We start from the raw sequence: 12,409 nt of genomic DNA, 5'->3' as shown, positions 1-12,409 counted from the left end.
TAAAACAATATTTTATAAAAATTGGATTGATGGTTTTAAATAAAAAGGGAGAGAGGTAAGAGAGAGAAAAGTCAGTTAAAGAATCCAGGACCATTCATTAATTCACTCCACTAACAATTATTACATGCCTACAGCATGCAAACCCCCCTTGCTAATGTTCAAAATCTTCATTTATCCTGAGTGGACCCTCTCTTCCCAGCTCCTGTTACTTATTCCTTCATATTGGTTCCAAAGCATGGGACAACTGTAATGGCTCTCTGTTACCTTACTCCTCAAGGAAAGAACTGTACTATTATTCATTTTGAAATACCTTGTGGTTCTTAGCATGGGGTTTAGCACATAGATTTCAACAAATACTTGAAGACTGAATTAAGTAATGACTGAAATAAGCCTGAACTATTGAAATAGTTCCCTAAATCTGTGGTCCCCAACCCCTGGCCGTGGACCAGGCTGCAAAGCTCCACCACCCCCTCCACTCCCCTCACCCCCACCCCCAGCCCCGGATCCATGGAAAAATTGTCTTCCATGAAACTGGTCTCTGGTGCCAAAAAGGCTGGGAACCACTGCCCTAAATGGCTGTCTTGCCATTCTTCTCATTGCTAAAGACTGTATCTTTTTAAGAAGCTGATGTCTTAAAAAATTTCCTCAGTTATAATTTTTACTACAATTAACAGTATAACTTCTGTTACATTTTTTTCCTGTATACAGTGTATTTAGTATATAGCGTATTTAGCAAAAAACCCCTGAATAAAGTATCACCTTATAAAAAAGCAGGATGAAGTTGATAGCGAAGGCTACAAACAGAGCAAGGAACCTCAGATTGTAGAAATTCCTGGCCAGGTAATGCTGAAAAGAGAAGGACAGGCAAAAGTAGAAGAGTTTGGAAGGGAAAGAGAATATCCCTCTCTTGCACAGAATATCTGTTCTGGTTATAAGTGCACACAGGACTAGTCCTACCATTTGGGGACCACTCTTCCAGGGCAATCCTGGTCTTCTTAACACTGGCAATGACTTATTTGAGGGGAAGCAGAAATGCTGACTTTTAACAAATTGCTTAGAATGATTAACACATGTATTCCATGAATATGTACAATTATGTCTCAAAAAAAAAAAAAAAAAAGAACCCTGCTCTGGCTTATCCCTTCGGGAGCCAAATGGCTAAACATGTCAGCCGCAGGAGGACTCAAACACTGCCTTGAAGGTGCTGCATGTGTTTTCACCATCATTCCATACAGAATATAGTCTATTTGGAAATTATGAGTGATCTAGGCCTACAAAAGACCCCTGCAACTCCCACCCTGGATGCAGCCAGACAGTGGCCTGGAGTCCTCATCCCTGTGTAAGTTATAGCCCCAGAAACCTCTTCCTCTCTCTTCTCAGGGGTGACATTTACATGCTCACTGCCATCCTCCCTGGAGAAAGCAGCACTGAAGGACTGGAATGGTAGCTGCGTGGGGAAAGTTTTCAATCTCTCTGTGGAGGGGCCCTCACTCATGGTGCCAGGGAAGGTGTGGTCCTGGCCATAAGCCATGGGCCCTCAGTGGGCAGTTCATCAGAGAAAGAATATTACAAGCTGTAGGCAGTAGTGAGGACTGAGGTTTGATTACATGTAGAATAATAAAGCTTTGGAGGACTAGCATGGGAGCCCTGCCTAACACAGGAAAGTTCTGTCTGTATCCCACACGATCAAACTACTTCTGAACTTTTGGACCAGGGTCAGCTGAGTCCCCACATGACACATGCAAAGGACAGCCAGGAAGAGGCGTCCCGCTCTCCTGCCAAGAAAACAGGTTACCCCCTTTTTCCTCCCCTCTGACACAAAATGGGCCGGCAGATAAACGGGAAGAAAAGAACAGGAATGAGAAAGGGGAGGAAGCGTAACTAACCCAATGGTGAAATAAATCAGTGGCACCTCTCTGTGGTCTTCTCAGGCCCAGGCCCAGGCCCAGGCCCAGGCCAAGGCCAAGGCCTGCACCGGGAGTAGGGCCGAGGCTGGGGCGCTTACCAGTAGCTTGGTCTGATAGATTTCCAGCCCTTTAAAGAAATTGGCCGTGAGGGCTTCTGGCTTCTCAACCTTCTGACCATGCCGTCGCTTCCTCCGTTTTGTCACTTCTGCCCACAGGTACTCGGCTTGCTCCTCTTCTTTGGCTCTGTCCTCTTTTTCTCCATCTTCCGTGCTGTGGGAATGGGAAACCCGCTTAGCAAGGGGGGACACAGGTAGGTCTGCCCCAGAAAAGGAGACCAAATTAAAGAGAAGTCTGGGTTGAGAAGGGCAGGAGGTGGAATCATTCCTCGAGGGTGGAAACCTCAGGTCATTATCAGCCCACAGTGGCCTAATGTCAAATTTTTATTTCATGAGTGGTGACCACTCCAATGAGCCATGGTCATAGGCTATATCAGTTATATACAAATCTCTACTCTTTTTCTGAAATTAGACTTAACAAATTTTTTTGCCCTTCAGAGAAATTGTCTTTTATTTTCTAAGCCTTCTTGGCTTAGACAAGTTAGCAATAGTACCTACTCTTCTAAGCTTATGGCAAGACTGAGTAATATATTATATAAAAGGGCTTAACACAGGCCTGACATGTGATAGATATTCAATAAATATCATCATCAATATCACATGAAATTGTAAAGTACAGGTGTTTGATCATTTATTTGGCCAGACAGTGAATCCAATCTACTATTGAGATTGTAAAGTTAATAAGATTAATGGAATATGTTTATTATATAGCTGGGGTAAAAGGCCATAAACCCAGGACTTGCAAAATATATACATTATTTTCATGAATAGAAAAGCAATATAATAGTAGATGCTATCAAGAACTATCTACCATAGCAATTAGAGTAGTTGATGCTCCCAAAAACTTACTCTGCCTTCTCAGAGTCTAGTTTTCCTTCTGCTTCATGTGCTGCTTTTATCTCTGCTGCCTGGACAAAAATAACAATCAGTCAAGGTTCCCACAAAGAAGTGAGTTCATGAAGATGACCCATCTCCTTAGCCATTTTCTTCTTGGTCACAAATTCCAATGGCTTTTTCTTTTCGTGTTTCTGCTTCTCCCAGGATCACTGAGTGTGAGTGCCCTGCTCTATATTAAGTGACTCTGAAGAGATGCCAAGACAAAGGTTTCAAGCTTGAAAACTCAACTTCCCTGCTATTATTTATCCAACTCAAAGAGGAAGCTTGTGCTAGGACACCGCGAGAGCCCCAGGAAAGTGGTCCTATTGCCCCATGGGGTCAGAGACAGATGGGACACAGATGAAACCAAGTCCAATCCAGGACCGGCTTCCTGCCTTGTCTTCAGTCCTCTTGGCACTGCACCAATCCCCGCGGCAGCCACTGCACTGAGAATAAAATCTAAGCTCCTTTGTGTGGCCTGCGAGTCCTGCATGATCCTGGCCTTTCTCTTTCTCCTCATCTTGTACCACTTGACTTGCTGTTTCCTACACTCAAACATGCAGACCTCCTCTCCTTTCCTGGAACATCCCAAATCTGTCCATGCGCGAGCCATATCCTCTGCCTAGAGTGTGACTGCCGCAGCCTTTCATGTGCCTGCCGTGCTTCAGAACTTGGCTCAGATGACACCTTTCCAGGAGCCTCCCTGACCACCCTATTTCTAGTGGGCTTATGTTCACACTGTAACATATTAGCATGTTCATTTATTCTAACATGCAGCACAAATGGTAATTATTTATTTATTTTTTGTCTTCTCCTTCTAGAAGTTAAGCTCCATGAAAGCAAGTTGTCTCTCTTTTTAATCAACATATTCTCATATCCTAGAACACAGCCTGGCATATAGCAGTTGCTGAATGAGTCCCTATTATGTATCAAACTCTGTTCTAGGCACTGGGACTGCATTAGGGAGCAAAACATAGTAAATAATATTGTAAGGATGCCTACGATTCTGACGCTTCCTTCCCCGACTCTCCAAGCCAGGTGGGAGCTCTCTCTTATGCATTTCCATAGTACCTGACATTTCCCCACCCTAGCATTCTTCATCCTTGCCCAATGTCTATCTTCTCCAGTAAATTATAGGGACAATGCATGTCTCATTCACCACTCTATTTCCAGAGCCTAAAACAGTGACAAGTGCATGTTAATGTCTCAATAAATAATAATGGGCTCTGATCTCTTCCCACTTCTCTACTCTCTTCAGTGCTAGGATAACAACATAAGTTGGATGCTGCAAGACAGGGGAACACCTAAAACCTTTCGTGGCCAAGAGGCTTTGAATTACTGCTACCTTGGTTCACTTAATCTAGTTGACTGACTCAAAGTACTAATTGAATAGTGGTGCATTACAAGGAAAAATGTCCCGAGCATGATCAAACTCTTTGGGAGGTTATGCGAAATCATACGATGTCATCTGGACCATGTTTGGATACTGCAGGAGTACTATCTCACACGATTGGCCTCCTCTTTTGTTGTGCTTGGTTTTCTATGCTTTCATTTCACTGAATGAATCTCTGTGCCATGAGAACTAATGTTTTAATAAAAGTTGGAAGCAAAGTGAGGGTCACAGACCACCATGTTTGAACTCTCCAATATAAACTGGAAGAGCACCCAATGACTAGAAACTGAGACCACCACCTAAGTCTTGATTTGCCCACACATGTCAGAACAGGAATGATAAGATCAGGATAACCAGAGCAGAGCCAGTGTCTAATACAATGTTGGCTCCCAGGCAAATGGTGTCAGTCCTGATTGCAAGATATGGTGGCAAGTCTTTTTCTGGGGATAAAGAGAGGTGATGGAATACAAAGTATGCTTACCTGTGCTTTCCTTTTCTTCCGTACGGTACTCTCTAACGTGGGGGCTTCATCTTTGCCAATAATTTCAGAGAGGTCACCCAAACCCACTTCGGGCCCATGCTTTAAGCTACCTTCTTTCCGTGGGTGTAGTCCAAAGAGGTCTGGCATCATTTGTGCATCTCCCTTCTCACCCTTTATGAAGTGGGCCAATTCAGCTGTGATCCCCGGCTCGGTCCCCTCTGCCCTCTCTGTCTCCACAGCATCCTCATGGATACCAAATTGGGTCGGGTCAGGCATGTCACCCAGGATCTTGGTCACTCTGATGTTCTTTGCCCCTTCTACTAGACCCCCTCCAAACACTGTGCTCCACAGGACCTGAAAGATCCCTCCCAATATGCCGAAGAACAGCTGGAAGAGCCCAAGGAACAGTGTCCAGAAAAAAGAGAAGAACACTTTCACCAGCTCCTTTGCAGACATCTTTTTCACGTTCCTGTACTGCTTCCTGAGATTCTTCAGGGTGGCCTTCTTTAGAAAACTGGTGACACTTCTTTTCACAGAGGCACAGGCCACGGCAAATGCCGAGGCAGACTCGAAACACTTATCTTCCTCCTCTTCACCTTCAATTTCTAATGTGTAAGAAGTGTCTTCCTCCTCCTCCTCCTCCTCCGGCCTGTCCGCAGAGTCAGATTCAGAGATCTGAGATGCTAACTGCATCTCGAAGATTGTGTCCTCGCAGAAGTTCACGAACAGCTCCATCTTTTCCTGCTCCCCACCTTCGTTGACGACATCAAAAATGAACTGTCGCTTAGATTCTTTCACCTGGGGCTTCTCCCACTGAGTCCGACTGGATTCAGTGATCTCAAAATAAACACGCTCGATTTTCTTGGCCCCACCCATGATCTCGATCCTTCCTAGGTACGGTTCGAAGTAATTCAGCACGCTTTCTGCTGGGTCCAGCAGACACTTCAGGCGAGAGTCATTAGGCATGTGTTCAGAAAGATTTGTCAACAACACCGCCACGTTGAACCCTATGTCCTTGGCCGGCTCGTGGAACCGGTCTACAAAATCAATGTAATTAAACATGTCATTCTCATCAGCTTCTGCACATGAAAGGAGAAAGTCAATCTCTGACTGTGTGTACTGTTTTTGCCCTTCCATGGCCTTCTGGAATTCTTTTTTGGAGATAATCCCTTTACCATCTGGGTCATATTCTTTGAAGGTATCTGAGCTGGTTAAGTCTTTAAGTTTCAAGAACATGTCAAAGAATTTCAAGATCATTTCTACATTGGTAGATGATTCTACCAGTGTGTCAACCATCTGCTTGCCAATAGTTCCATTTACCACATTCCCTGTGAGGCAGGTTCAAAAAGACATATAGATATATAAATAAACCCACGCCATCATGTAACTCATCAGGTAGCTATTTTTAGAAGACTTATGTGCCCAATTAGTTAGCTCTTTTCTGACCGTGATGATCTGGAGATGGGTAGGAGGGAGCAGCAAGCCATAAAGACTACACCACTAGGAGCCAAGGGGGAAAAGAAACAGAGGGAAGGAGATGGCCACGCCACTGCCTCGTATCAGGCCTGGGGCCTGGGAAGTGGTTTCGTTATCAGATTGTTGGGGACACATAGAGATACGTGGTGTCCCTCTCATCCCCTTAGACCTAGGAGGGTGCCCAACTAGATGGCTGGCATACACACCGGCAGCCAGATGTGTTGAAAAGCAATGGGGAGAGGGAGAGGATAGGGAATAGCAAAGCTTAGAGGTTTTCCCCAGTTCATTCTGGCTTTCCTATTGACACAAAATGAGTTGATTTTAGGCTTCATCCATCAGACCAAGTGCCCCTCACTCATTTTTTGTTTTGGAAAATTTGGCTTTCTGACCAATATCATACAGTATCAGTGACCTGTCAGAAGGATGATCTGCGTGATTAGTAAGGTTAGTGCTCAGACCAATTACAGTTGTGTGAATGCCTAATTATACCAAACAGCCCAACCTTCCAGGAGGGACAGAAGCATCACCACCATGTCCTGAAGGAGATCCAAGAGTTCCTTCAGCAGCTCGATCTGACTGGAATCCTAGAACAGAAACAGGAGATACCCCTGAGCTATCTGATCCCTCAGCAAAGTACAGGGCAGTGAGCAAGAAGAGCCTGCTCTGGAAAGGTTAGGTGAAGGCTGCGTAGGTGTCGGATCGAGCTCCCTTGCTGTGAACGAGGACGTCTTATCCTCCACTGCTTGCAGCATCGGGAGACTCCTCCAACAGAGCTTCTTTACATTTTTCCTTAATTAGTACATGTGGCAGATATACCAATTGTTGTCCAAAACTACTGAACAACCCAATCTACAAAGAGCCTTTACATATTTCTAGTAGTTTCTGTTGGCATTTTCTATACTAGAGAATTACCAGGGAGCTTTATGGGAATACTGTTGCAATCCAGTGAAGGTATCAAGGTTATAATCACCAAGTGGGTTCTCCTTTCTTTCTGGATCAATTTAGATTCTCCTGATTCTAGTTGGTGGTGATCTGGGTGCCACTGGTCATTAAAATAGTATGTAATGGGAGCTAGTCCTCTGGATGGTTTTGATACTAGTCTGTTTGGTTTTAATTTCAGCAATGCAGAAAGGGCACTGCTAAGTTAGCTCTGTGCTTTATACCCTACATCATAACAGGAAATGATCTTTGAAGATCTGAGGTGGGCAACCTGAGGGTACAATTAAAAATTGTATTTTGGGTCACATTTCTTTTACAGACTCTCTCAAAACAAACCACAGCTCTTTGCCTAGCCTTTCAATTGTCAGAGGAATTTTCCCCCACCTATGGTGTGTGTCATAGCTATATAGGAAATATCACAGAAATGTAGAATATTACAGTTGGGAAGAGACCTCAGAGATCATCTGTTTTAATTCCAAATGTTTTATAGATGATGAAACCAGAAACCAGCAAGGGGAAGAGACTTTCTGCAAGTCACTGGTGGGGAGGTGGCAGGACCAAGGCTCTTGTTTCCAGAGCCTCTGTACAATGCTGCCCCAGATGACAGAGGAGTGGACGTGTGACTATCAAATTAGCAGCCCTCCCATGAACTCTCTCCTCCCATAAGGCCAGAGTCAAAAGGGGAAAAATGAAAGGGTTAAATAGCACATTCCAGAAGAGAGGAGGCAGATGTGACAGCCTTGAAAGTTTTATACATTATTTAAATTAAAGCTGCAAATGTTACTCTAATCAGCCTGAAACACATCCTGAAGGTCTCCCTCACGTGTTGCCATGGAGAGAGGCAATAAACTACCACCTATGCTACATTTGTTTGTTCATAATAAATGCTCTGAGCGGTTCCGATTCATCTTGCCAGAGAGATGGGGAGTGAGAAGGAGAGGCAGAGACGGTGAGGGAAGGGGATGCAGAGATGAGAGAGAAGGGGTATGTGGATTACAGAGACATGCAACACTGGACAGATCGGACAGGGCTGACAGGTAATGTTTATAGGTCGACAAAACAGTGACAAGGAAGCAAAAAGGATTAGCACCATAGAAAGCAAATGTTGAGGCTATAATACAAAGGGTGGGTTGGTGGGACACAAGGAAGGAAGCTGCCTTCATGCAAAAGCCTGCCTGGGACCCTCCCTGGAGGCATTCATTCCTGTCTCTTATTTTGGCCCTCAGTTTAAAAATGAGACCTTAATATGCATGGCTTTTCCAGCCTTTGATCAAGCAGCCACATCCACAATAGGAATACCAAGGGGGGCGGGGGGGGGGTTGGGGAGACACGTGCAGGGAACTGGCCACAGTACCTGAGAGAGCTTCATCTGCATGTTAGCAAACACATGGAGGAAGCCGACCACTGCGTCCCACAGCCTGCTGTGAGCCAGGCTCTGCTGGTTCCCGACACAAGGGCCCTGTGGAGAGGAGGATATTCTCATTTCACTTCAACATCACAGATTGCTCTGAAACCTGCCCTAGTAAGGGCATTTGATACCTGCATATATGGGCAGGTGGCACTTTGCAAAAGTCATAGCTCAATGTTTTTTCAGGATATTACTTTTCTTTTTCTTCTGATCATAAAATACCACATCTAGGCCGGGCGCGGTGGCTCACGCCTGTAATCCTAGCACTCTGGGAGGCCGAGGCGGGTGGATCGCTCAAGGTCAGGAGTTCGAGACCAGCCTGAGCAAGAGCGAGACCCCGTCTCTACTAAAAATAGAAAGAAATTATCTGGCCAACTAAAATATATATAGAAAAAATTAGCCGGGCATGGTGGCGCATGCCTGTAGTCCCAGCTACCCGGGAGGCTGAGGCAGTAGGATCGCTTAAGCCCAGGAGTTTGAGGTTGCTGTGAGCTAAGCTGACGCCACGGCACTCACTCTAGCCTGGGCAACAAAGTGAGACACTGTCTCAAAAAAAAAAATAAATAAATAAAAAAAATAAAATACCACATCTAGGAAAAACTACTATGGATTTCATAGTCCAGAGATTTTTAGAGATTTTCTTTTAGCTGCAGCATAAGTTCCTCAAATAAAACCTTACATTGAAGAACAATATTTAAAATAGCTAAATGCTGTGGTTGAAACAGAGCTGAGGGGCACTCTGCCCAAACTCACCCACGCCTTGGCCTCAGAGGCCTTCCAAGGAACTCAGGGGTATGGTGGAGCACAGTTTGAAAACCAGGCCATAGTCTACCTATTGTTTTCTGTCAAAGCTACACATAAATGCTATAACGTAGCTGTCCAATCAAGTTTTTTAAAAAATCTGTGTACTAATCCTAGTGTTCAACCACTTCTAGGATTGTCTTATCATTAACCTAAACTTCAGATATAATACCATCTCCATCTTTCCTGAAAGCCAAACACAGAGGGATGACTTCTTTACCAGTTTGCATTTTCCATGCTAATAACCATCCTATTTTTGAAGATCATTATTGAACCAACACTGCTTATCTTCTTTTCTTTATAGTCTATTTTTTTCTACCCTTTAACCAATCTCCAAATCACCCTTCAATTAGGAGGTTCTAAAAGGCACACGATATTACCTCAAGATCTAGAAAAGTCTGGGCAGGATTCCCAAGAAAGGTGTGCAGGAGAAATATTGCCTGCATCTCCAATCACAAAACTCTGTTTATAAATCACTATTTATGTACATTCAGTGTCTGATCCCTAGAAGCCACTTGATTCTTTTTGGAACAAAACTGGTTGTAGAAAGAAACTAACATTCGCCACAAATGAGTTTCTCCTTTGTTCCTGGGTGAAGTGCTCCATGGGAAATTCTGAAGATTAGGATGGGTTTTGCAGAGATCAGATCAGATGCTTGTCAAATATGTTCACTGATCTCCTTAGGTATATCACATTCTGTGAAAGCTCAGAGCAGTCACTGTTCCTAAGTTTATCTCTCTGTGTCCTGACAGTGCTTGAGTGGCAAGGATCCATCATCTCTCCCTTAAAATCCTCCTTTTCAAGTTTATAGTCTTAATTTTGTGTTCATTTGTGTACGAGAAAATACCACTGAGTATAGCCAGTTGGCTCATCATATGAGTCTTTATTAGATGAGAAATTAATGTTTTTCAAAGAACATTTCAGCTCGGTCATATTACCTATAAAAAAAAGCCACTAAAACCTCTTGGACTCTTCGAATATAGATTGTTCTTTGAGTAAGAAATGAACGTGCACAGGAAAAGGGGTAAAATATTTCCCATTTCTTTTCTTGTCTTTCTCTTCTGTTTCAGCAAGATTGACGTAATTGCTGATGTTATCCCTTATGAAGCCACACGCAATCCTATCTCTGTAATTTTTCCAAATGACTGACCAGAATATGCTCCCTCTGTATCTATGCACAGCCCACATGTCTCTGTGAAGCCTTGGAGCCCTTTGGCTCTTACGGACCTCACTGTCCTCTGAACTCATACATATGTGATTGAAAGCACATCTTTACAATCACCTGATTATTTTAAATCAGGTAAGATCATGTTGTATCAAATCATTTTCTCCATGTGTATGTATTTTCTCAATTGCATTGTAAGCTCTTCAAGGGTAAAGGCATTATGTTATACTGCTTTTCACAAGCATAGCTTAGCAGAGCACATGCTAAGTGTTTGAATAAATGAATGAGAGACTTGTTCGTGAGTCTCCTGGTTATGGTAATCTGCAGATGAAGTGTTACTTTTGCTTACAAAAAAATCTTATATTACACAGGGCTATGCTATGGCTACTGATTTTACTGCAAATTATACCTGAATACATCCTCTACTCCTTCTCACAGTAGCTAGACCCTCACCATGGCAACAAATAGAGAACACTATGAACAGAGAAAGACCACGGCAAGACCCAGACATCCAACCTGAAATTCACTTGCAGATTCGATTGCCACTGCACATAGTTCATGGGCTTCTGCAGTTACTTTTTCCATAGAGTTAATTTCTGACAAATCAGTAGGATTCCACGGATTCTGTTTTCAATCTGTACTCAAGATAACATCATTTATCTTTTTATTTCTTCATTCTAGCAATCATTTCTCTACTCACCATGCTTACTGAACATCTATCATGTGCCAGACATTATTCTAGACATGAAGAATTTTTAGTTAAAAATTTCAGTTAATAGGAAATTTTCGGTCCACTAAAAGTTTTCAGTCTAAGAGAGAAAGCAAAATGTAACTATATAAGGCAAATAAAGCGTGACAACATTATGAACGGGGCCAGTGGGGGACCATAAACTATAGCTTCATGTCGAGTGTAGGTACTATTGGTTCCTATTTACAGATAAGAAATATTATCAGCATTACAGCTGGATGCACACACAGTCCATACAAATATTCTGTAGGGAATATAGAATATGGGCATGTCAACAATGTTCTCTTTGTTTTAAAGCATGCACTCTGTAGCACATACCTGGATGTATTCTGTAAGAGAATTGAAAATCTGCTTGGTGACTGCCAGAGCTTTGGAAAAATTGTGCTGTCCAGATTCATCAATGATGTCCTTCCCTGAATAATACCAGTAGAAATCACTGATTGATTCCTAAAAACAAAGAAGTAGAGCTTAGTATATCTCAGACTTCAATGAAGCTAAACTTGGTGTTTAAAAAGAGTGTAAGAGAATACTACATCTCTATGACCTTTTTGCTATGACAGGAGCCAGGGAGTCTGTGAATAAGTACAGAGATATCTGATCCCTGGCATCTTTCAAGCACAACTATCTCTCTGCAGGAAAGAATGGATAGGAGAGAGGATAGCCTTGAACTGGAGCTGAGAGACTATGATATAGGACAATTTGTTCAAAGAGAAAAAATGTACATTGAAAGTAATAATGATTATTATCCAAATAACAACAGCAGCAACATAACAGCTAACATTGTACACGCCATACCTTGTTCTAAGCACATTACATATACAGGCATACCTCAGAGATATTGCTGGTTTGATTCCAGACCACTGCCATAAAGCGAATGTTGCAATAAAGCAAGTCACACACAAATTTTGGTTTCCTAGTGCATATAAAAGTTACGTTTACACCATACTGTAGTCTGTTAAGTGTGCAACAGCATTATGTCTAAAAAAACGTATATACCTTAATCAAAATATACTTTATTGCTAAAAAATGCTAACAGTCATCTGAGCCTTTAGTGAGTCATCATCTTTCCGCTAGTGGAGGGTCTTGCCTCAATGTTGAT

The 12,409-nt window shown here is 42.9% G+C and overlaps 1 protein-coding gene across 1 annotated transcript in view; it reads right to left on the bottom strand.

Annotated features, from left to right (window-relative positions):
- RYR3 (ryanodine receptor 3) overlaps nt 1–12,409 on the bottom strand; it is a 342,229-nt gene that overhangs the window by 20,827 nt on the left and 308,993 nt on the right. Inside the window, 7 exon segments of the mRNA XM_069492266.1 lie at nt 760–846; nt 2,006–2,177; nt 2,873–2,931; nt 4,774–6,101; nt 6,752–6,833; nt 8,543–8,647; nt 11,629–11,757. Of these exon segments, the coding sequence (XP_069348367.1) occupies nt 760–846; nt 2,006–2,177; nt 2,873–2,931; nt 4,774–6,101; nt 6,752–6,833; nt 8,543–8,647; nt 11,629–11,757 (1,962 nt within the window).

The sequence above is a fragment of the Eulemur rufifrons genome, chromosome 2 (assembly GCF_041146395.1).
Source record: "Eulemur rufifrons isolate Redbay chromosome 2, OSU_ERuf_1, whole genome shotgun sequence".
In the NCBI taxonomy this organism is placed as follows: domain Eukaryota; kingdom Metazoa; phylum Chordata; class Mammalia; order Primates; family Lemuridae; genus Eulemur; species Eulemur rufifrons.
The sequence above is the reverse complement of the archived record's forward strand: the minus strand, read 5'-3'. Positions and strand labels throughout refer to the sequence as shown.